Raw genomic sequence first — 26,626 nt, forward strand, 5'->3', positions numbered from 1 at the left:
ACAAAAATATACTATTCTCTAACCAACGTATAGGAAGTTGAAAAGGAAAGTATCTTGGTCCACCATAGGTAAATAAATTTTGCATATTAATTCCAAAATAAACATTCTTTAAAAATTCAAACATTGACAATGCTACAAAATTAATATCTCCAGAACAAGAATTAAGTATTTACTGTAATGACAGAAATTCACTGCATACCTGGTTGATATCATTATTATAAAGGATAATGGAAAGGGAATCAAAGTGAAAGTCAAATTGGAGAGTGGTGCTCTGGTCCACAGAAATCTTCAACTTTGTCATATCTTCTTGTTCTGATGATTAAAATGTGAATGTTAAAATTAAAAGGCTTTTAAGTAAGTGTAATTAGATAAATACCTAAAAGTTGAGAAAAATAATTTTCTTCTAAACTTGTATAATCAGAACTAGAGATGAGTTGGACTACAACTGACCATAATAAGATTACTTTTTAAATTTTTTTATTATTAATTTCAATGAAAATTTACAGAGACTTTGGATTTCCATTCATTCACTGTTGCACTTTTCACACACCCCCTACCACCGCCTCCAGCACACTCTTCTCTTTGAAAAGTAAAAGAAAAATTCTTTCATTGTTTTACAATCTCTCCCCCCAGGTCCACTCCACTATACAGCCTTGGTTCTGGACTCCTGTTATGACAAAAATAACTAATCACATATCCCTTTTAAACAGTTTATTGTGGCTTTGTTCACAATAGCATGGAGTTGGAAACAACCTAACTGCCCATCAACAAATAGATGGATAAAGAAGCTGTGGTATATTCACACAATGGAATATATTCAGAAACAAGGAACTCATGCAATATTATTCAAAATGGGTGACCGTGGAGGACATTATGCTGAGTGAAATATCTCAGTCACAAAAGGACAAATACTGCATGGTGCCACTGTTGTAGAATGGGACTGACATCGGGGTTGGGGGGAGACTGAGAAAAATGGGTTCAATAATGTATACTGCATTGAAACAGATGAGGGAGAAAACTAAAAGGGATATGTGACTAGGTATTTTTTTCATAATAAGATTATTAACCACATAAAGCCTGCCTGTTACACTTTATTCTTCCCTAACATAACAACAGGCTGCTAAGCTAGTATTTGCCTGATGTCTGCATAAATACAGCCTCAGAAGAAGTGCTGGCCTCACCAAGCTCAGGTAGCACAGCTAATTACTTGACATAAAAGTTTATTCTGAACATTGTTCTAGTCATATGTTTATGTGATTTAAAAGTACTAGGCCTAACTACAGAAATGTTGGCAAGATATTACTATGTAAGTTTATCAACTGTTATCAGAATGTTAGAACATTAAAAGACACAACAGCCTGGTATCATTTATTATAAGGGCAAAGAATTCCATTTAGCCATAACATTATTGCAACAAGACATATAACATCACTAACATTAAGTAATTATATATTTATAAAGGTGGATTGTTTTTAAAAGTTTAGGGCTTTTGAAGATTCAAATTTCACAATGTAGATAATTCCCTTATGTAGCCAACTACACTGTGGCTGGCTTTTTTCTCTCAAAGTATATCACGTTAGTCCCTAGTGAGGTGAACTTTACATTTACAAGTAATGGGCAAACAAACATCGTGCAGACAAGTGCTCTTCCTCCTGAAGAAGATACTCGCCACACCACCTTTCCACCTTTCCCTGAGAGGTGCAATATGCAAGCTAGGCCAAGCTCCAGAAGGTTCTCCACAGTAAAACAGCAGAATAACAAATCAGTTCCCACAGTATCATGTTAGATAACTATGAAAGACTAAATATAAATATTGATACTAATATTACTTTATAAATGAAGGAAAAGATCCAGCAATGTGTACCTTTGAGGAGGTCAGATGAACTTGGAATGTCCTCTTTTCTCACTCTTAGAGCTTCTTGGGTACACTGTGTAGGGCTTGGCTGTGAAGAAGCTTCTCCAAGATTTTCCACCAAAATTTTCATTAAAACACTTAAGTCATCCTGACTGAGAGCAATCTAGAAATCATCAATAATTTTAGTATTATGTGGTAAAAAGATGCATATTATATCCCAATATAGTCCCTCAGATTAACTGTTCATTTAGTAAAACAGAGCACTGGGACCATAAATACTAGAGTAGTATTTTATCAGGAGACAGTCTTTTAAATAGGAGACAGTCTCTGTGAATGAGCACACTGCTGCCTCAGTTACTCCGTCTCTCCCCACACTCGTTACTGGACCTGTGCCTCTCTCTACTTCCTCATCTACAGTCTACCTTTCTTCTTTCACATCCATTACAAATTCTTCTACATTATTTGCTCTCCCAATACAAAGCAACCCTGGTAGCATTATGTTGGGCTGCTAATCAAAAGGTCAGTGGTATGAATTCACAGGCACTCAACAGAAGATGATGAGCATTCCCTTCTTGTAAACGTGGACAGACTTGAAAACACAATGGTAAATCTATATGAGTTGGAATTAACTCAACAACAGTAAGTAAACTCAGTATAAGAGGAGTACAGTTCAGTTTCTAGTTTCCACCAAAAAACAAAAAGATGTTCTCTTGCTGTCTCTTTTTTTTCTCAATACAAACACAATTGGTAAACAAAAAACTTTTGTTTCACCTATAAAGAAAAACAATTCTTTTAAAATAGGTTAATATAAAGTCAGATTTTTCAAAATAAAGATCATGCCTCAAAGTATACCTGAAAATAAAAAAAGAAAATAAATGGACAACAAAACTTGGGGGAAAAAGAAAGAACAACAATTCTTAGAATAAAAACTGTCTAAAACAGATATTTGGAGGGTTTTTGGATTCTTTTTTTTACCCTTTCTCTAATTTTAATGGTTTGCATACAATCATTCATATAAACTGTGTTTAATATATGTACAATCTTTCCTTTGCATTGTTTCATTCATACGCATTGTACTTTATTCAGTCATTCATACACAGTGCATTTTATATGTGAGCCATGCCTAATATTACCTCATTTTTCAAATTCTACAGTTCCATTAGTCTAAGATCAGAATAACATTTGCTGTTACTAATAATTTTTGCATTGCTGTAGAGAGGTAACTCATGGTTGCTGTGATGTTAACCACTGTGACAATGATGTGCCAAAGAACGTGTCTTTTTGGTCTAGGTATAGATTTCATGTAAGCATAATTAAGTAGTGTTCTAGAATTCCCATTCTTCTCAATGTTAGCCATAGTTTGTCATAATCCTCACAGTCAAATGCCTTGGGATAGTCAATAAAACACATATAGACATTTTTCTTGTATTCTAGCTATTAAAATTCATTAAATCTGTTCTTCTTTAAGCCTTTTTAAACCTTTATCTTTTATATGGTTTTCCCCCTATTTCATCCAAGTTTCACAAGCATATGAAGCAATGGAGAATAAATACGACAGTTTTGGAAATGCACACCTTAGTCATCACACTGGAATCCTTGTTAAAGCGCTTTAAAGAGGTCCCTGACAACAGATTTGCCAAAAGCAACAGATCTTTCAATTTCTTGACTGCTGTTTCCATGGGTTTTTATTATGGACCCAAGTCAAATGAAATCCTTGAGAAATTCAATCCTTCCTTCATCTATCATATTGCTGCTGTCTATTAGTATAGTTGCGAGAATTTCGCTTTTTTATTTTGAAGCTTAATCCATATTGAAGGCTATAGTCTTTTATCTTCTTCTCTAAATGCATTAAATCTTCTTGACTTTCTGCAAACAAGGTTCTGTTATCTGCATAATGCAAATTGTGGATGGACATTTCTCTAACTCTGACATAATTCTTTTAACTTATCAAATTCAACTTATCAAATTATTTGATCAACATACAAATTAAATGTTGTTAGGCGCCATCGAGTCAAGTAGGACCCATAGTAACTCTATGAACAACAGATCTGAACCCCGGACAAAGTGAGTAGGTATGAAGAAAGAATACAGTATGAGATAACCCTTTCTTGATTTTAAGCCATGCAGCACCACTTTGTTCTGTTTAAATGACTTATTATTATTGAATACCACTGAGTCAGAACTGACTGACACCTGACCTTCCAGCAGGTTTTCAGGGCCGGTTAATACCATGGGAGGAGACTGGCCAGTTTTTCTCTCACAGAGCAGCCGGGGGATTTGACTTGCCTATCTTTGTACTGGCAGCACAATTCCTTATCATTAAGCCAACCAGATTTCCTCTTGGTTTATGCAGAAGTTCCTCATGAAAACAATGAAGTATTCTGGAGTTCTCATTCTCCTCAATATTATCCATAATTTATAATGATTCACATAATCAGATGCCTTTGCATGTCTACAACACACAAGTAAACAGTTTTCTGGTATTGTTTTCTTTCAAGATCAATTTGGCATTAGCAATAATATCCCTGGTTTCATGCCTCTTCTCAATTCAGCTTGAAATTCTGGCAGCACTCTGCCAAAGTACTGATAAATTTGCATTTTTTTTGTCATCTTCAGCAAGAATGTATTTGAATGTGTTAATACAGACCAGTGTTTGGTAACTGCCACACTATTTGGATCACCTTTAGTTGAGACAGGTACAAATATGGACCTTTTCCAGACAGTTGGCCAAGCAGCTGCTTTACAAACTTCTTGGCATAGACTAGTGAGATATCTAGGGCTGCATCTGTTTACTGAAACACCCTCAACTGATATTCCATCAATTCCTGCAGGGTATTTTTTTTGCATTGACTTCAGTGCAGTTTGGACTACTTCCTCCCATTCCACTGGTTCTTGATCATATACTATTGCCTGAAACACTTAAATGTTGATCAATTCTTTTTGGTTCAATGAACTTGAATATTTCTTGAAATCTGTTTTTGATACTTCTTGTATCATTACATATTATGCCACAGAATTCACCAGTATTACAAATCAAGGCTTGAAGGTTTTTCTTTTCTTTCTTCAGTTCTTTCAGCTTGGATAATGAATGCCTTTCCCTTTTTGTTTTCTAACTTGTTTTTAAAAATGTCATTAAAATACTTTGACTTCTTAAGCTACCATCTGAAATCTTTTCAGCTCTCTTAATTCAGCATTTCTTTTCTTTCAGCATTTTCTTACTGGTTTGTATACAATTATTCACATACATCGTGCTTCATTCATGTACATTGTGTTTTATATAAGTATCATATACATCATATTTTATATAACTAATATTGATGTGTGTCTAATATCATCCTGTCTTTGGAAATTCCCTCTGTATCTTTTCTACTTCTTCACCCACTAAACTCTGCTATCCTAGTGATTTTCTTCCCACCATTCCTCTTTCTCTGACATTCCTTTATCCCTTTCCACTTCCCCTTCTGAACATTTATACGTTATCTTTCTCAGTTATCCTATTTTTACAAAATAGGATAAAGTGGTCTTAGGCAGAATTTATCCTTATGAGACTGAGTTATTTAACTTGGCATAATGCTCTCTAGACTCTCCCATGCTATATAATTGTTGTTGTTGTTGTTGTTGATTGCCTTCAAGTTGAGCATGACTCATAGCAATCCTATGAACAAAAAGCCTGAAGCCCCTCTACAACTATTGATATTTATCAAAATTCATAGAGTTTCTGGAGGCATGTTGTTTAAGAAGTGGATGCCACTCCTGCTTCCAAACTTGTCATAATGTTATTGTTGTTATGTACTGTTGAGTCGCCTATGATGTATAGCGACCTTATGAACATAGTATTCTATTATGTGGCTGTCCCACAATTTCTTGTTCCATTCATTTGTTGATGGACATTTGGATTGTTTCCATTTTCTTGCCCTATTTTGAGTAATGGTACTATAAACATAGATATGCATATTTCCATTCATGTCTCAGTTCTGATTTCCTTGGAGTATATCTGATTTCCTAGCAGTGGGATAGCCTGGTCACATGTGCCATCTATGTTCTGCTTTTTTGAGGAAACATCAAACTTCCTTCCAGAGTGGTTGTACCGTTACACAATCCCAGCAACATCGTAAGAGAGCCAATCTCTGCATTCTCTCCAACACTTATTGTTTGCTGTGTTGTTAAACTTCGCTACTACTGCTGAAGTGAGATGGTACTTCACCGTTGTTTCTTATAAAGTTCTGTACACTTTAGTTATGAGGTCTTTGTCTGAAATGTCATTGCCAAATGTTTCTTCCAGTCTGTGAGCTTTCTTTTCATCCTGTTGAGTAAAGTTTTTGAACAAATTATTTTCTTTTTGTTGTGATTTATCTATAGTAAAAAGCAAGGTTCAGAGTCCTGGCCTCTATTTTGGTCTTTTTTTCTTGCCTGTTGTGTCAGTGACATTTTGGGTTTTTTTCACATGTGTTGGCCCTGATAGGTCATTTCACAACTTGTCTTAAGTCATTAGGATTCTATGTATCAATTCTATCCTTCCTTTTTTGTTTTTTTAATTCAAGTAGGATGAACTCAAGATGTATTTTGACTTTTGTGGACTTGTTTTCATTTCCTTAAGCTTCAGTGTGAACTTGCCTATGAGTCACGAATGGTCTGTTCCAAAGTCAGCTCCTAGCCTTATTTTAATTTCTGATTTGGGTCTTTACCATTATTTCTTTCCACATATGTAGTCAATTAGATTCCTAAGTATCCCACCAGGTGATATTCTCCCTCCTCTAAAGAAAGAATAATCAACACTCTTGGAACCAGCAGTCAGGAAACCAAAAGACAATTGCATTAGGGAAGTCTGCTCTCAGGGACCTTTCCAGAATACTGAAGAGCCACAATTTCAGCCTGAGACTAAGGTGCACCTAATCCAGGCCACAGTCTTCACAATTACTTGCTATGTGTCAGAAAGCTGGACAATGACTAGGGTTGATAGAAAGAGAACCAATGCCTTTGAGCTGTGGTGCTGGAGAAGAGTACTGAATATACTATGGACTGCCAGGAGAACAAACAGGTTCATCCTAGAGAGGGTGAAACCAGGCTTTGTCAGACATACTAAGTTGTTAGAAGGAGGCATCAGTCTTTGGAGATAGACATGCTTAGGAGGGTAGAAGGACGGCACAACAGAGGAAGACCCTCGATGAGATGGGACGATTCAGCGATTCGAGTAATGGAGGTAGGTGTGTCAAGACTATAAGGCTGTCACAGGATAGAGCAGGGTTCAGGACTGTTGTACATAGGGTTGCAAGGAGTCATAAGCAACTCGACGGCACATAAAACAATTATATGCAGGGAAATTGCCTGTTTACCAGCCTACATAAAAATGGGGTGCTATTTTAATATGAGATAGTGACCAAGGATTTCTTGGTTTCCCCAAATAAGCTCTGCAATCACTTCATGGAGCACCATTCCCACTTGTGATACCAACCAAAATATCACAGCTCCGTGAAGAGCAGCAAGCTTCACTCACTCTTCTGGCTTGCCAGGCACGAATAAAAACATGTCATATACTTAGATTGATTTCTTTAGCTCTTGAATGCCACCGAGTCCAAACAGACTCAGAGGGAACCCTCCAGCAGGTTGTCAGAAGCAGTTAATAGCACATGAGCAGATTGCCCATTCTTCTCCTGAAGAACAGCTGGTGGTTTTGAACCGTGTGCCTTTGGGATTGAAGTGCAAGTGCTTACCTCAAGGATACTAGAGCTCCCTAGACTAAATTTTAGTAAGTCCACAAGGACAATTTTGAAAGGTAATCCAATAATTCTATGGAAACTATCAAACTTATATTTAAAAACCCCACAATATTTGTGTCACCAGTCTGAGTCTTGGATGTACTTCAGGCTAAGTGTACAGCCTATGACCAAAGAAGGGGTGTGTTTGAACATTGTATTGTGTGTCATGCTTGCAAAGGGGCCATGCTAATCTTCTCTATATCATTCCAATTTTTAGTATACATACTGCTGAAGTGAGCATAAATATTTTATTCCAATGTGACTGGAAGTTTACAGAGGAAACTGTTATTTCCATCCGATATGAGTGGAAGTTTACAGAGGAAATTGTCTTTCCATTTAACAAGTCACACGCATTATGCTTCATGACATTGATTATAATCTCCCTATTACAAGAACACTCTTCCCACTTCCTCTTCTGCTTCCCATTTCCATATTTCCTTCTTTCTTATCCCTTCCAGCCCTCTGAGCTTTATCCTGGACAACCATTGCCCTTATGATACTGTATGGTTGGTTGTTCTAAGCTGTGTTTTCCATCCTGAAGGTAAAAATTATCTTGTTCATGCTGTTTTGCTGCTGGTGGTATACCTTCACGTCGGAACTGGCCCACAGCTGACCCTCCAATGGATTTTCAGAAACAGCAAATCACAGAGGAGACTGTTGATCCTTCTCTTGCAGAGCAGCTGGTGGATTCGAACCACACCTCCTTGGGATGGCAGAGCAGCTTTTTACCACTAGGCCACCAGAGCTCCCTTATAAATCATCTTTCAGACCTGTTTATTTTTTGTCTGAATATTGAGTCACAGGGATGATTTCAGTTCCAAGTTTGATCGGGAAGTCTTACAGATCTACCAGTCTTATTAGATCAGCAAGTCTGGTCTTTTACATCATTTTTTCTTACTGCATTTTTCTCCCATTCTATCAAAGATCTTCTAGTGGTATCCCTGTCAGAAAAGTTAGTAGTGGTAGCTTGGCAACATCCAATACTTCTGATCTCCAGTCATATTCTTTTTTATTGTTATTATTAGTATAATTGTGATTTTAATGAAAGTTTAGAGAAAAGTTGGGTTTTCATTCATTTTTGCACGTTTTACTCTCTCCTCCTTTGTTCTCAATTTCACTCTGTAATGCACCTCTTGTTCCAGATTAATTTTCATATATGTAATGCCTAATCATACATTCCTTACAAACAGTCCCTCTCCTCATCTATTCCAATGCAATGTTCATTATCTAGCTATATCTTTCAGTTCTCTCCAATCCCATGCCAATCCTATTATATAACAGTGGTGTTATGCAATTTTTGGTCTTTTTTTTACAAATATTTTAATCAGCATAATGTCTCCAGATTCATCCATGTTGTGCAATGTTTAAAAAATTCCTTATTTTAAAAAAATCCTTATTTTTCAGTGCTGTGTTCCACTGTGTGCATATACCACAATTTTTCTATCCGTTAGCTTGCTGAAGAGCAACTGGGTTGCTTCTATCTCTCCACTATTGGGAATAACACAGCAATAAACATGGATATGCAGACATCCATTTCAGGCATGGTTCTGGTTTCCTAGGGTGTACTCCCAGTAGTGGGATAGCTGAGAAAAATAGAATTTCTATTTCCAGCCTTGAGAAAACAACAGACTGGCTTAAGAACAAAACAACAACAGCAGCAGAGAGAGAGATCAGTTGGCCTAGTGGACAGAAAGTGAAGCTCCATAGGGCTTTTAAAGTTATAACCATCAGATGCAAATTGCAAATTTATCTTCTGAGATATCCCTGGGTGAGTCTGAATTGGTAATCTTTCAACCAGAAGTCAGAGGCTTGACTGTTTGCACCATCTTGAGACTACTGCCTTCAAATTTTTCATGTTGTTGTTGTTATGTGCCGTCAAGTCGCTTGCGACTCATAATGACCTTATGTACAACAGCACTAAACTCTGTTCTGTCCTATGCCAATCGCTTTGTCTCCGATACACCCATCCCGATTATCCTAGTCACTGAATCAATCCACCTCACAGAGGGTCTTCCCCTCCTGCACTGTCCCTCCACCCTATCAAGCATGATGTCCCTCTCCAAGGACTGGTCCCTCCTTACAACATGTCCAAAATATGTTAGACGGAGCCTCGAATCCTTGCCTCCAGGGAGCCACCCAGTTTAACCCTTTCCAGGATGAATTTGTTTGTTTTCCTAGGAGTCCATGGTACCCTCAGTACTCTCCAGCCCACAACTCAAAGGCATCAATTCTCCTTCTATCCTCCTTAGTGACTGTCCAACTCTCTGATGCATAACAAGTGATAGCAAAGATCATGGCCTGTATCAGACGTACCTTAGTCTCCACTGAGACACCATTGCTGTTCAGTAACTTTGGAGAGGTCCCTAACAGCAGACTTTCCCATAGCAATACATCTTTTAATTGCCTGGCTACTGGTGCCAAGAGTGTTGACTGTGCAGCCAAGCAAACTAAAGCTATGAACAATCTCAATCTCTTCACCATCCATCCTGATGCTGCCAATTGGTCCAGTGGTGAGAATCTTTGTCTTCTTGACATTGAGCCTCAATCCATATTGGAGGCTGCAGTCCTTGACCCTCTGTAGCAAGCGCTTCAGGTCCTCCTCAGTTTCAGCGAGCAGGGTTGTGTCATCTGCATAACTCAGATTGTTGATAGATCTTCCACCAACCTTGAGCCCACATTTCTCCTCATAGAGCCCAGCCTCCCGGATAATCTGTTCTGCATACAGGTTGAAAAGGTATGAAGACAGGACACATCCCTGGCATACACCCTTCCCAATTTTGAACCATGCAGTGTTTCCTTGCTCTGTTCTGACGACTGCCTCCTGGTCCAAGAAAAGGTTTCGCATTAGCATGATCAAGTGTTCTGGGATTCCCATATTTCTGAGTCAGCCACAGTCTGTTATGATCCACACTGTCAAATCCCTTTGCATAATCAATGAAACACAGATATACATTCCTCTGGTATTCCCTGCTTTCAGCTAAGATCCATCTAACATTAGCTACACTATCCCTAGTACCACAACCCTTTCTAAACCCAGCCTGGACTTCTGTCAGTTCTCTGCTGATGTGCTGTTCCAGTAATTTTTGCATAATCTTCAGTAGAATCTTGCTTGCATGTGAAATCAATGAGATTGTTGTATTGTTTCCACACTCTGTTGGGTCACCCTTCTTTGGGATGGGAACAAATATAGATCTCTTCCAGTCAGTTGGCCAAGTGGTTGTTCTCCAGATTTCTTGGCACAACTTGGTGAGCACATCCAGGGCAGCATCTGTTAGCCGAAATATGTCAATTGGTATACCATCTATTCCTGGGGCCTTATTTTTTTGCTATTTCCTTCAAAGCAGCCTGAACTTCTTCTTTCATCATCATAGGCTCTTGCTCATATGTTGTTTCATGAGATTCTTCTGTGACTGCCAATTCCTTTGATACAGTGACTCAGCACAGAATTTTCAAAAAATGAAGAATAGTATTCTCAGTAAACTTCAGGAAGCTTTATGTCAGTTATTTAAGTTTCATAATGTTATCTGACTAAAATGAAATAAGAAAAATGTACAGGAAGCTAGGATGGCCTTAGTTCTAGTTAATAAAATATTCCTAATAAATTATAATTTCTGATGTACTATTAGGACTGTACTATTAATAATAAAAACCTATACAGCTGGTTTTATATATATTATACATATACTCACCTGCATAGGTTTTAATTTTCCATTAATCTCCATTCCTGGAATTTGGACATACCATGTTGCTGCTAAATTTCGCTGTATGGATAAAAGCATGTTGACCGGCTTTAAAATTTCAATGTCAGATTGTACCAAGTCAGCCTGCAAAATAGTTCTGAAAGAGAAACAAGAATTTAGTGTGTGTGTGTGTGTGTGTGTGTGTGTGTGTGTAAACTCATAGTTAAAAGTGAGGACTATAATATCATGCATTATTTTGCATTTAGCATTTTCAAACACAGAGGGCTATAAATCATATAAATCAAGTTTATATGCAGAGCTACTATATAATTCTGATTTCAAAGACACAAATTTCATGAAGTGTAACTACTGTATTATGTATTATCTTTTAGAAAAGCTGTTCATGAATGGATATTGTTGTTGTTAGGTGCTACTGAGTAGACTCTAACAAGTTCAAATCCTACCCAATCCTGTGGCATACTCACAAAATTTAAGAAAATTAAAAAGTGATGTTAACTTACTCTATGGCATATTTTGGTCTATAAACATACGGGGCAAAAACTCACCAAACCTCAAGGTTAAATGTGTGTGTAGGGCTATAGTCATTTCTGGCTGCTGTCAACAACTACTTGTACAACCAAATAGTGTAAATACTCTCATGCCATTCAAGAGAGCCAGTAATTTTGTATTTGGATTCTACTCATTTAGATACTTCATAGAGAATGTCCAAGTGTAAAAGTTTAGAAATGATAACTACATCTTCTATTTCATATTTTAGTAAATTTTAGTCCAATAGTTATAAAACAAACTAAATGTTACTGAGCAAATTATAATTGTATTGCAGAGAATTTTTATGAAATTGGGGGAAAGTCTCATTATGAATTTTAATAAGACAAAATATAAATTTTACGAGACACAATAAGTCACTGGCTAAAAGTCAACACTCTAAAGTCTCATAATCACAAGAAATAAAAGCTGCAAATCACAAGAAGTTTGCCTCTGACAAAAATTCTAAGAAGATTATATTGCAACTTAAGCAGTATACATCTGGATTGTATATTATACCTGGATAGCTTCAACTGAGTGAGCTGTATGTTCATTTTATCAATGACTGGGGGAAGAGAAGACTTTTCCATAGGAATTAAGCTAAATTTGTTCTCAATCTTGATTAAACCCAAATCTGCTATAACAGCATTAGGAGACACTGAAGACTGTGGAATGATGATAACCGGGGCTTTCAAATTGATATCCATCAAAAGACGAAAACTCTTTTGAGCAAAATCTTTCATACTAGAAGCAGCTTTTTCTGCAGCCTGGACAGTGGCTGTGCTCAAAGCTTCTTTGGCAGCTTGGAAATTGTTCAGGAAGTTCTGTTAAAAAAAGACTGACAATTAGAGAGGTCTAGAACAGGGATTTCTTTTATAAAGGAAAATTAATTTTAAAGTATTTACTTTATATAACAGAGGTATTAAAAAAAGAGAGAGAGAGAGAGAGATGCTACTTAAAATGTCCATTGGAGAAGTACACTATGCTTGGAAAAGTGGAGGGACAGTGAAAAAAAAGACTCTCAACAAGATGGACTGATAAGTGACTGTAGCAATGGGCTCACATGGGTTCATAGGCAAGCTATTACGGAAGTGGATGCCACTCCTGCCTTCAAGCTTGTTTGAATTGGGGAGCTCCATCTAACACCGTCCACCATGGGTAACCATTATCGCATTTGATACATGTGTTGTTATAATAAATAAACTAGTAGAGAAAAAATAAAAAATAAAACAAAAAAAAATGTAGTTACCACTACAAAGAAAAATATTTTGTTTGGGTTTTATGACAAATATTTTAAAATCATTTTGATTAATAAATGTTGATCACTTTAAACTCAAGTTTCATTGAAAGAGATGAACTCCAAGAAAGGTTAAATTCTGTATCTCTATAGTTTAAAGCAGTAAAATTTTATCCTTTAAACAAAGATTCTGACACCTTATTTCTAAAGGGTTTTTTTTAGGTTGTAATGGATGGGCAAAGACAGCTAAGTCTCTGTGGTTCTTAAATTCTTAGTAAGAGTCCAACTTCTTCACGTATAGTAAAAATGCACTTCCTCTTAACTTCAATTAAAAATAAAAACAATCTTTTAATTAATAAAGATCACTTTTACAAGAAATATTCTTCATGTTGTTGCACTAAAAATAGAATGTAATTTCATTTCTCTACTCCTAAATACTTTGCAGAAAATAAAATATGATGTTTAGCTAGAGATTTCAAAATGTAAAAATTTTGATAAGCACAGGTGGCAGGCCCAGAAATAAGAGGCACATTCAGACTTAAACCTTTCACTTCTGACACATACCTGAAAATAAATAATTGAAAAATGGTTTTTCTTTCACCTTCTGGACAGTTTTAATGGAAGGCTGTAAATTACAGGATTAGTCTTTGAAATATTTGTTGAGTGCCCTAGTTACCCAAGATTAAGATTAATTCATCAAACAGATAATAGCACAATGCCCTAAATTTAAAAACTGGAGTAAGTCTTCAAATTTAAAATTTTGAAAAATTTTAAAAATATCAATTTAAACATACAAAACGACTATAAAATTGACTTGATCACCCATCATTACAATGCATTTCCTTAACAATGACAACTATTTAGCATTTGTGTTTATCACACAGCTCTAATAATAATAGTTTTCAATATCTATGTTCAGCTATGTAGGCAAATACATTTAATTCTCAAAAACATTTTAAAAAGCAAACTTACCAAAAGTGACATGAAGAATTTATGAACATAAACAATTTGAATACAGCCGACTTTGAGACTCAGTTTGCCATCTACTTTAGACATATCAACATAGGCATCCCCTTCTGTCATGTTTGGATAGAGAGTCATTTGAAATCTGAAGACTTCATCTCCCAATATAGAGACAGCCTGAAAGTATTAGATAAACAGGTTATTATATCAAAGGATCTGTAAAGCTATTAACATTGTACTGTAAACATAATTTCTTAATCTAAAGTCCTTGCTATATGAAGAAATAACATTTAAATACAACCTTGAAACAAAGAGAAAATATTTCACTAGGCAATAACTTGTTACCTGTAAAAACATGCTCTACAATGATAATCTCAATTACACAGTTGGCCAGGGGGGACTTTCATAAATCACTGTGCATTAGGAGCCCTTCTCTATATTCAATATAAAAACAGACTATTACTGTTTTCCTTTCCAGTCCCAATGAAGTGCTTACAACATGGCAAACAATAACTGTCTACTGAACAAATAAATAAAAGCATATCAAATCCACAGGAAAACCAAACACAATTCAGTAAGGAAACCTATTTTCAATCACCTTTTTATGAATAGACAGCATATCTGCATCAGTAACTATGATATCCTGAAGTCTGGCAAATATGTCAGTCTGCTTTGACGTCGTAGAAACAGAGGCATCCATTCCTAAGGGAAACATAATTTTTACAAACCTTCATCCAACCTAGTGGTATTTAAATACAATAATGTATTACCAAGACAATGAATACATTAAAGCTATCAACTTTGATATATAACAACAAAGATTATAATACTTTCAAGTGCCACAGATATACAAAAAATTGGGTCAATATTATGACAGAAAACACCAAACTTAAAAAAAAATGACATATATAGATATGCAAATATCCCAAGACGGTAAGTAGTCATACAGAAAGCATATAATATTTTCTGTTAAACAGTCATCTCTCATTTTTTTTATACCATGCAAATCAGTGCTCTAGTTTGTTGTTGTTGTTGTGTACTGTTGAGTCAGAACCAACTCATAGCTGACCCTCCAAAGGGTCTTCAAAGGCAACTTAATTGTGTGGGAGGAGACTGACTACTTTTCTCCTGCAGAACAGCTCGTGGATTCGAACTGCATGCTTTTGGGGTGGTGGTGCAGCTCCTTACCACTAAGCCACCAGACCTCCTGTAATTAAGCATCATTCCTCCAGTAACTAAGTATAAATGAATATACTTTTATCAGTAAGTACTCTTTTATTTCTATCTAAGATTTCTCTGTCATTTACTTAATATCTAAAGGCAAGAGTTCTAAAATTACTCCTCAGTTCAAAATGTCAGCAGTTGAGGCCCCGTAAGAGCACAGACTATCACCGTGTTACTACTGAGTACTGTCAAGTTGGAACCGACCCATAGCTGACCCTCCAGCAGGTTTTCAGAGGCAGTTAGTTAACTGCAGTGGTGAAGAATGCCCATCTTTCCCCCACAGAGCAGCTGATGGATTTGAACTGAGTACATCTGGGATTGCAGCACAGCTTCTTACCACTAGGCTTCCAAGGGCATATTAAAAAACAAACAAACAAACTCCAACCAGTTTGTAGTATATACTGGATGACACAATTTTTTAAAAACTTTCTTTAAACTAAGGACAAAGCACTTAAATAAACAGCTGTTGAGCCAGTTCCAACTTATAGTGACCTTTAATCTGGTTTCCAAAGCTATAAGTCTTTATAGTAAGACTTCCCATCTTTCTCCTGCAAAGCACCTTGCAGATTTGAACTGCTGACTTTTTGTTAGCAGCACAACACACAGCACCCACCCTACACCACCAGAGCTCATTTTCTAAATATTTGGAAACTTATTAAGTGGAAATATATTTCATCTTCACAAGAACCTCACAAATAATATTATCTTCCTTTCATGGAGAGAACTAAGACACAGAAAGGGGTATTAGTCTGCTCATAGTCAGTAACTAACTGTTAGAGTTAGTATTTGAGAAGACTGGTTTCAGAACTAATAGCTTGGTCTGAATTACTGTACTCTGCTGTCCCTTCTTATTTCAAGCTGATGAGGTCTAAATTTTTTTGTACAAACTTATTTCCTGATGTTACTTAGGCATAAAAGACAAGAAAACAAATAACATTTTCTTTACCCTGTGAGATACTACCAAGATATGCTATCCTCAGTTTTAATCTTATTCTAGAAACACAATTAGAACACTAAGAGATTGTTATATTTATTCTGATGTTTTTCACATACATAAGGAACTCACTCACATCTGCTTATGTGAATTATAAAACATTTACTTCTAACATTTCAATGCATATCTTTGAAAAGTTTGAAGGACTCGTCAATGTAAACAAAGAAATGAAACATGGGAGATTCACCACATTTTTGCTGATGCCCATGTAAACAAACAGAAGTAGTTACACCAGAGTATAATTACTTACCCTGTATTCTAATGTCTGCAATGTTACACTTCTGATCACAGACAAAAATATTAAATGCATTTAGTTCAGCTATGATCTTTAAATCAAACACATCACTTTGAGAAATACTGCTGGATACTGAAAAGTAATGGAAACGTTATGATTAGCAAAATGCAAAGATGACACATCAAATAATCTCAAAATTCACTAAAATACATTGTGTACTATAGTGAAGCAAGTAAGTCCCTACTAAAATAATATATAACTAAGAACTTTGGGTTAGTTTTTAAATTCCAATAAAATGAAAACTAGTTATTCCCCTTCCACATTAAGAATAAAGGTAACTATTTAAACAGGCTTTTGAAAGTACAGTTTGCTGGATGGAAATTTTACTACCATTTTTTTTATATATGAGAAAATACACTGATTAAACATTTTATTATTCACAAATTTTATTCTAAAATCCTATTCATATTAGATATATTAGCTAAAACAACCCATAAAATTGAAATAGTAATGAATAATTAATAATATATTACTAAGTAGGGCATTTACACTAATATAAATACTATCCTGCATTGTTAACATTGTGTGATGTTAGAACTTGAAAAAATGCCTTTTCTATCCATTGTCTTAGCCCTTCCATGGGGTTCAATTTACAGCTGGCTCGACTCTAGACACATCACTGTGGATCAGCATCTCCTACATCATCAATAGCTGTAGGGCCAACATAAGAGGAAGAGCTGGTCAGACTGTTCAGGGAAGGAGCCAGAATTGCTGACTTGGGATTGCTAAGAAACAACCCTTGCTGGACAACTGAGAAAACCAGAAGCTTCTTACATGGTATGCTGGACTAAATGTGAAGACTTTCTTCCCATCCCCAAAACCTGTTTTCCTAATAAAGCCCACAACTTTCACAAGGAATATCAGACCCAGTGATTAAAGGAAGTAGGTACAGCAGCATGGGGGATCATTTCTTATCAAGGGATCAATTTTATATACTGGATGTTATTGATGGGGACAGTTCCCCGCTGTGAAGATAGTGGGAGTCAGATTTGGCCTTACCCACATTGTATTTGCTTTTTTTACAATATATTAACATATTACTGATATGCTACTATAATACTTATATTAGGATCCCCGTGACACACTACCATACTATGACATTAACTAACATACTAACTATGATACACTAGATACTGTTAACCACAGAGCCAATTTCTTTAGATTCTATTACTGTTTCTCTGATTCTTTTTAAAAAAACTCCATGAGAAATATGAAAGGTTAGTTATAAAATTTTTCAAATATACCAAGAGAAATATTTTATTGTATGCATGTGTATCAAAGAATGACAAAGGAACTTGTTCCATTACATTGTTGTTCTTGTTGTTGTTGTTAAGTGCCATTGAGTCACCTGTGACTCATAGTGACCCCATCTACAACCGCTCTATCTGTGCCAATCTCATTGTCTCCAACACACCCACCCCCATTACTGCAGTCACTGAGTCATTCCATCTCATGCAGTGTCTTCCTCTCCTGTGCTGTTGCTCCATCCTCTCCAAGGACTGGTCCCTCCTTGCAATATGCCCAAAATATATCAGACAGAGCTTCAGAAACCTTGCCTCCAAGGAGAAGCCTGGTTTCATCCTCTCTAGGATGAAACTGTTCTCCTAGTAATCCACAGTATATTTAATACTCTCCTCGAGGACCTCAGCTCAAATGGGTCAATTCTCCTTCTATCATCCTTAGTCATGGTCAAGCTTTCTGATGCACAGCAAGTAACTGAGAAGACCATGGCCTGGATCAGGTGCACCTTAGTCTCCAGAAATAATTTTTATATAAAATTTAAATGGCCAATCGCTTCTCAGCCTTTTGGCTAAGATCAAGTGTAAAAATTAAATAGTCAAAACCAAATACGATTATTACTAAACAGTACTTCTTTAAATTGTCCACTAACTGGTACAATGAGGGTAGGTTTGTCAGAGATAGTGAGAATGGCTCAGGAGAGTGCAGGGTGTAGAGCTACTGTGCATAGCTATGGCTTGCAGCTGACTCAACAGCATGTAATAACAAGTTACTCTAAAAATATGTAGGAATAAAATTTGTCTACTTTCATCTATAGAGTACACAGAACTTGAAAGTTCCAAATATTTCTCTTAAAAGTTCATGTTACCATTCTAATTCCTAGCAGTGGAATTTCTGAGTCATATAGGATTTCTATACTTAGCTTTTTGAGAAAACATCAAACTGTCTTCCAGAGTGGTTGTACCATTTCATAATCCCACCAGCAGTATATGATAGTTCTCTCTGCATCCTTTATTGCTTGGTGTCCTATTAAACTTTGCTACTGCTTCTGGAGTGAGATGGTATCTCATTGCTGGTTTGATTTGCATATCTAATTGACAGTGACACTAACAGAGATATGCACACCCATGTTCACAGCAGCATTATTCACAATAGCAAGAAAATGAAAGCATCCTAAATACCTATGAACAAATGAATGAACTGAGAAATTGTGTTACATTCATACAGTGGAATACTACACAACATTAAGGAACAAGTTCATAAATTACTATACAATAGGAGAGAGTCTACAAAGCATTACGCTGAGTGAACTCAGTCTCATAAGGACAAATACTGTGTAAGACTAGCATTGTAAAAATAGAAGGAAAGTTGAGCGAGATGTGTATAAATGTTCAAAAGAGAAAGGGGAAAAGGTGAAGGGGGTAGAAAAAGGGGAAAGGTGGAATCACTAAGATAGCAGAAGTTAGTAGACAGATGAGGGAGGTGAAAGAACATGAAAGGTTGAAGTGGACTTGAACAGAGTAATAATAGGCATAAATCAACAGTAATTATATATAAAATACAGTGAATATGTATGATTGGGTAAAACACAATGTACATGAATGAAATACCTAGTAAATCAAAGACTGTATGAAACACAATGTACATGCAAGACATTCAATGTATATGAATGATTGAATGCAAACCATGAAAAATATTAGAGGGGAAATAAAAAGTAAAAGTTATTACACAATTATTAAAGTTCAGACAGATATAGATTTAAAAGTCAATACCAGTTTTCAGAGCTAGACTTCTGGAGTCTCCCACAAGTGGTTTTAGCTCAGATTCCTTCTCAGAAGAAGTTTCAGAAGATGGAACAGCAGATGATAAAAAATCCATGAAGGAGAGTAAAGCTTCCAAATGAAGTACTAAGTCTAAGGATGAAAATGAAACCTAAGATAATGAACAATTAGAGAGGGAGATTTGAGGTATGATAGTAGTTTTATGTTAGGCTTTAACATACATTAGGAGTATGAGAAGACAATGTTTATTCTCAGACTACCACCTGACTTAGCAGGTCTTGGTGAATTTTCAGAGGGTTCTAAGACAGAATACACATGTGCAAATAGGCTAGTCTATAGTAAGCCATTCTTTCACCAGGTCCTTAATTTTATTCGAATAATTCAAATATGTAATGCTTTCATCAGCACAAAGCCAAATAATCACTATGAACTAAAGTAATTTTTTTAAAAATTTTAAATTTGAATGTTTAAAAATCTGTCTACATTCTCAATAAGTAGTCACCAATTCCACTGTGGAAACAAGTAATATTTCAGGATTCAAATGAAATTTTTGTAAAAATTTATTTAAACACTTCATCTGTTTCGAATGCTGTTGTTGTTGTATGGTCCATCAAGTCATCTGCTACTCATAGGGACCCCTTTGTACAATAAACCTTCCCCTATCTTGAGCCAATCTCACTGTCTCCATCACACCCACCTCCACTACCCTGGTTACTGTGTCAATCCATTTCTTCCATGGTCTTCCTCTCCTGTGCTGTCCCTCCACCCTTCCAAGAACGATGTCCTGTACAAGGACTGGCCCCACTTGGAAACATGCCTAATGCATGTGAGACAGAACTTCAAAATCTTGCCTCCAAGGAGCAGCTTGGTTTCATCTATCTACTACTAAATTTTGGTCCCTGGTGACTTAGTGGGAACTGCATTGCCAAAGCAAACGATCCAAATCCACCATTTGCTCTGGGAAAGATGAACAGACTCTTCCTGTGGATTTTACTGCCTCTGAAAATCTGCTGAAGGTCAGCTATGAATCAGTTCTAATTTGATAGTACATAAAAACAACTACAAAATTGGATCTATAATTCTTCTCATCTGTATTCTAATTTTAGAACTCACATTACTACAATTGGAAATGGGTCTCAAGATAGATTTATCCATTAATAAACTCAGCTTTAAAATGAATTACAAAATATTACCTTGAGTCTCTGTTTGGTATTGTCATGAACAGTTTTAAATTCTGGTCCATCACTATCTGCCTACGAACAGTAGAAGATTATATAAATAGGTTGAATATGCTAATCCTCACATATTAAAAAGCATAGTCTTTATTTTTTAAAGTAATTATAAAAATAGACATATACTTCTTAAAGGTAAAAGAACAAGTTAAAGAAAGTGACCTTACATACGCATTTCTAATATCCTGTTATAAGCAAAGATGAAAATTCTTTATCCTATTGTTGAGAAAATTGTAAAAGGTAGGCAAAATGCTAGTATACCTAGAATATAATAAATCTGGGTTTAGATTACAACTGAATGTCGTATTATCCCCATTTCAACAGCAAGAGGTAACTCAGAGGGTGAATGTAAAGTACCCAAAGAAAGTCAGATGTTTGCATAACTCATTATCATAAAATAATTTCCTAAATTTAAAGATTAGAGGGGAAACTGAAATACTAAATATGAGGGGAACAACATACATAAAAGGAGACTTGGGAGTACAGTGCTGAAGACCTAAAATGCTACCTGCCCTTCTGTAGGAAAAGAAGTGAGTCTTTCATGCAGATTAGAGGCTTGGAAACTCCACAGCGAAGTTTTACTCTACCCTGCAGGATCAGCAAAGCTTAGAACTGAATTAACAGCAATGAGAAAAGACATACATATGTTATCTCCTAGTACTGAAACAAGGTACCTTTGTCAGTGACATTTTTAGAAGAGGTTCATCAGTTATATTAGAAGAGTTAATAATATGTAGAGGCTCTCCTTTAGAATCTAAAAGAAAAAAAGAGAAAGTTGATCCATCAAGTGTTTCAAAAAGCTTTTAATACTTGTAAGCCAGTTAAACAAATGAATGTATGTATCTAAGCTCAAAGAATTGTACATTTAAAAAAATAAATTATATTACATACCAATCATACATTAGTAATCGTTTGGGGGAAACCATAATAATTGTTTGGGGCAAGAGGCTGCAGAAAAACAAAGCACTTACAAGAATCAAAACTGTAGATTTTGGTACTAGGGAGTCTGGTAACTTAGTGGTAAAGAGTTGCACTGCCAACTTCAAGGAACACAGTTAAAATCCACTAACAACCTTGCAGGAGAAAGATGGACAACCTCTACCCTTCTTAAGTGATTTACTGCCTCTTAAAATCTTCTGGAGTGTCAGCTATCAGTCAGTTCTGAGTTGATGGCACACAACAACAACTTTTGGTCCTATTGGTATGATCTGGACAAATTGTATAAAAGAATAAACCTATGAAATGCATAAATTGGGAATTATTTTCGACAAATTTCCATTACTCAAAGATACACACTCTAAACATCTATAGGAATATTAAGCTGTATGACAGAACTTGGAAAATGAATTTAAAAGATCAAGGATACCCACTAAACAATGATTTAATATTCATTTTTTAGAAAAAGGAATGAAATCATAAGTATATGTTACCCTTTTCTCTGTACTTTATATACTTCTGCATTTTATAAGCATATGTTCATTAATTAAAAATGTGCAGTTTAAAAATTAACAAAATGTAATAATTAGTATAACTCCAACTTTTAAAAAAGGATTCCTAGGTTCAGTACCTGAGTGCTATACCTGAGCTTTGATTTCTTTTTTTTTTTTTTTACATTTTATCACTTTTTGTGTGTGTGCCCTCAAATCAGATTGACTGGTACAGGAAGAGATTGCCCCTCCTTCTCCAGCAGAGCATCTGGTGGATTTGAACCACGTACCTCTAGAATTGCTAGCTTTGGTTTCTTAATACATTAGTTCTTACATGAAAGCTAAAAGGAATGTTCCCTAAGTCCTGAAGTGCCATTGTTCACAGATAACTGATGACATATTCTAAATATTTTAGATATATTTTACTTCATGCTAAGTGTAGCTATTTTATATAAAAAACCAACCAACTTTATAAACTTTCACTGTGATTACAATAAAAAAATATGTAGTTATTTTGGACATAGTCTTATTTTATATGAAATAATCATAAAGGACCATAATGTTTGAAAACATATTCCATTGTATCAGTGAACCTAATTTAATAAAACTAAATAATTATGGTGATACTAAAACATATGCTTCATGTTTGCCTATTGCATGAGTGTACTTTTTTAATGTATACTTACCAGTAAAATCAAAGCATCGCATAGTAATTTTTTTCAGATAAGCTTTAGCAGTCATGTCATAGCTTTTAACTTTAGCTTCCATTCCAAGCTGTAACACATTTAGTTCATGTAAAGGCTTTCCTTTCTTTTCTGCTTCTTTCATCAATGTAACCATGACCTAAAGAAGTAGCAGTATTACCACACACTTTACTAATTCCCAGTATTCTACTAGTACATGTGATCATTTATCAGTATTTTAACTATCAATCTATAGGATAAAAATAATCACATCATGTAAAGATATTTATGTACTTCACTTGTGTTGGCAAATATTGTCTGTTACAGAAATACACATTTATTAGTTCAGATTTTGTAGTCGGGGATCTCTCCACATTATGAGGAGTAATGATGTCAGTTTGAGGTCTAAGGTGCACCTGATTCAGGTCATGGTCTTTTCAGTCACGTACTATGCATCTGAGAGCTGAGAAATGACTGAGGATGACAGAGAAGACTTGATGCTGTTGAAATATGGTTTTGGGAAAAAGTGCTGAAGATCCCATGAATAGCCAAAAAATCAGTCTCAGAGAAGGTGCAGCCAGAGTGCTCCTTGGAGGCAAGGATGGTGAGATTTCCTCTCACATACTTTGGATAAGTTGCTAGGAGAGGTTATTCCTTGGAGAGAGGAACATCATGCTTGGGAAGGTAAAGGAGGAGACCTTGAACTAGGTGGATTGGCAGTAAATGCAGAATGGGCTTGCATATGTCAGAGATTGTAAGGATGGCTAGGGATAGGACTGTGTTCAGACTGACTGTTTACAGAGTCGCTATGAGTCGTACTCTCCTTGACAGCACCTAACAACTACTAAAACAACTTTTAAAACATCTCATGGTTTTAAAAGGTAAAGTTTGGAGGGGGAGTATGGGTACTAGGCCTAACTCCCAATACTATTTCATGTTCAATGAATGGCCTTCTATCTGAGGGTCTGTAAGATCAGCAGCCAATTTTATTATCGCTTCTGAAGCAAGGCTTCTCAACTGTGGTTCTACTGACCCTTTGGAGTACATTATTATTTGTTCAGTGAACTGTCCCACAGTATAGGATGTTACTTCTACCAGCTAGCTGCCAAGCACCCCACCATCACTACTCAAGTGATAAAATTATAAAAATGTGGTAAAAAAAGTGATAGTGATAAAAATGTTTCCAGATATGCCAAATAATCCTCAAGGGAAGAAAATTATTTCCCTTTTTACTCTACAAAACTCCTAATCACTGTTCTAAGGGAAGGAAACTTAGAGCATGTTACAGATGATCTTTCAAAGGAGTTATGGGTTATTTTTGTATAAATCTTAATGAAGACTATTTATTAATAGAATCTTTTAATGATCCAAACCTATAAAAATTACAGTACCTGATATTAGTAAAACAATAAATGTTTAATAAGAAATAAATTAGTATTAAAGCATATAGTCCAGATGTTTTTAAGTAGAATCAATTTGTTTAAATGCTTGAACTGAAAGATCATAACCTCTACCCAACTATTTAATGAGGAAGGAATTTTCAAGGAAGTTCTAGAAAGGGCCTGCAAACACTGTTTTCTTACCTAGTTTCACACATTACCTAGTTTCACACATTAGTTCATCCATTCCTCTTTTTGTCCTGTCCCAGTTCCTCTCCTGATACCCCTTTTCACTAATTATATCTGAATCTTTTAAAAGCTAAACTTGAACTCCATTTCCTCCAGAAAATCTTCCTTAGTCCTCTCAGGTTCCTTAGATAATTCCTTCCTTCTAACACCATCATTCCCTATAAAACACCTAGGAACATTCTAATAAGCATACTTGCAAAAACAGTAATTGTTTCCGTGTTTGAGTTCAGTCTGTACCTTTTCTTTCTATATGCTTTGCACATAATACATACAATGAATATGTGTTAAATGAGTAAGAGAAAATAATTAACCCTTCCTCAAGAATTTTCACATGGAAAATAAATACTGGTAATACAAATTTTAAAAACAAAAATGTGTGTGTTTCTATTTTCTTAAGGCGTTCTTAAAATTTTCAAAGGATTTTCTCTTTTGGTCACATAATCAACTTAAGTAAAACTTTTTCTCTTTATCAATAATTCACAAATCTATTTAAATAGACGTGAATGATTTCCCAGTATCTATTATTTATGCAGCTCATATTACAAAAACCACAAACCTCTTTGATTTCAAAATTCAATAGCAGAGTAATGATGTCTACAGGTCTAATTTCCTCCATGTCAACTGTTAGAGCATCTTGTGTAGCATGTATACTTTGCTGCGATGTAGAAATTTCAAGATCTTTCATTTCACCTAAAGATGTTTAAAAGAGATTCATTCAATGCTATTTACACATTCACGGAGGACTTAAGATGAAAATTCACAAACCAGGAAGAACTACTTCCAGTCCCTAGACAACTAGTAATTATGTCAAAGAAAATACATGTTTAAAATGTAGACAAACAAAATGAGTAGACAGCATTTGTGACAGCAAATGAATACATTTAACAGACATAGTAACTAAATAAAATTTAACTAAAAAATTACCATTTTTCACTTAGCAGTAGGGAAAAGGACAATCTTATACATGCTGCATTGGAAAATGTTTAGAAAACAAGTGGGTGAGTATAAAATGTATATAAGTTCTTTAGAGAGTATAAGACAAAATCTGTCAAATTTTTTACTGTAAATATTATTTATTTACTACAGTCTTTCTCTTATCACAGTTGAGTCAGAATTTAATTATAGCCATCCATTACAAAGAATACAGCAGACATACTATATGCATAGTATACTATATACATAGGCTAATTATCAAGATACATTGCTAATTTTAAAAAGTCAAAGCAAAATGTTTAACTATGTATGTTGTTGTTGATTTCCTCAACTCGAGCACGACTCATTATGACCCTATGAACAAAAGGCCTGAAGCCTTTAACTACTGTCATTTCTCCAAGTTCATAGAGTTTCCAGAGGCATGTGGTTTATTTAGGAAGTGGATGCCACCATTGCTTCCAAACCTGTCTTAAACTGGGAACTCCACCATTATGCACCTTGGCGTTATTGCATTGGACCCCTCAATGGCACAAGGTTTGAATCACAGAAAACCCAGATTACCTCAGTACAACAAACTGACAGAAGAGTGCTATACAACTTAGAAGAATGTTCCTCCAAAATAAAATAACACTAGCCCCTCATGTCCAACTCACTTTTAAATACAAAGTCTTTCCATATATATACATAGATATGTTCGTGTGTGCGTGTGTGTGTGTGTGTGTGTCTGTGTGTGTGTGTCTGTGTGTGTGTGTATGGACAAAAGACCTGAAGCCTTTCTATAACTATCGTCATTTCTCTAAGTCCATAGAGTTTCCAGTGGCATGTGGCTTAGAAAGTGGATGCCACTCATGCTTCCAAACCTGAATCAATCTGGGAGCACTACCAAACACTGCCCATGATGGGTAGCCATTATGGTGTTTGACCTATATATGCACACCTATGTGTGTGTGGATTTTTATATATACAGAGAGAGAGTGAGAGATAAGATTCCAAAAGGCAGCTCAGAATGACAAAGCGAAATACTACAATGAAATGTGCGAGGAGCTAGAGTCAGAAAATCAAAAGCGCCGAACTCGCTCAGCATTTCTTAAGCTCAAGGAACTGAAGAACAAATTCAAACCTAGAGTTGCTATAATCAAGGATGCTTTGGTCT

At 35.7% G+C, this 26,626-nt stretch overlaps 1 protein-coding gene across 4 annotated transcripts in view; it reads right to left on the reverse strand.

The window, feature by feature from the left end:
- VPS13C (vacuolar protein sorting 13 homolog C (S. cerevisiae)) overlaps positions 1–26,626 on the reverse strand; it is a 248,439-nt gene that overhangs the window by 83,516 nt on the left and 138,297 nt on the right. For all 4 annotated transcript variants that reach the window (XM_006899645.1, XM_006899642.1, XM_006899644.1 and 1 more), the window contains 12 exons: positions 25,097–25,230; positions 22,916–23,072; positions 21,477–21,556; positions 20,764–20,823; positions 19,562–19,721; positions 16,506–16,622; positions 14,636–14,739; positions 14,047–14,214; positions 12,357–12,661; positions 11,301–11,448; positions 1,865–2,018; positions 200–312 (listed from right to left, as the gene is read on the reverse strand). In XM_006899645.1, coding sequence (XP_006899707.1) covers positions 200–312; positions 1,865–2,018; positions 11,301–11,448; positions 12,357–12,661; positions 14,047–14,214; positions 14,636–14,739; positions 16,506–16,622; positions 19,562–19,721; positions 20,764–20,823; positions 21,477–21,556; positions 22,916–23,072; positions 25,097–25,230 — 1,700 coding nt within the window. The remainder of the gene's footprint in view (positions 1–199; positions 313–1,864; positions 2,019–11,300; positions 11,449–12,356; positions 12,662–14,046; positions 14,215–14,635; positions 14,740–16,505; positions 16,623–19,561; positions 19,722–20,763; positions 20,824–21,476; positions 21,557–22,915; positions 23,073–25,096; positions 25,231–26,626) is intronic.

The sequence above is a fragment of the Elephantulus edwardii genome, unplaced genomic scaffold (genome assembly GCF_000299155.1).
Source record: "Elephantulus edwardii isolate Elephantulus edwardi_28Jun2011 unplaced genomic scaffold, EleEdw1.0 scaffold00264, whole genome shotgun sequence".
NCBI lineage: Eukaryota > Metazoa > Chordata > Mammalia > Macroscelidea > Macroscelididae > Elephantulus > Elephantulus edwardii.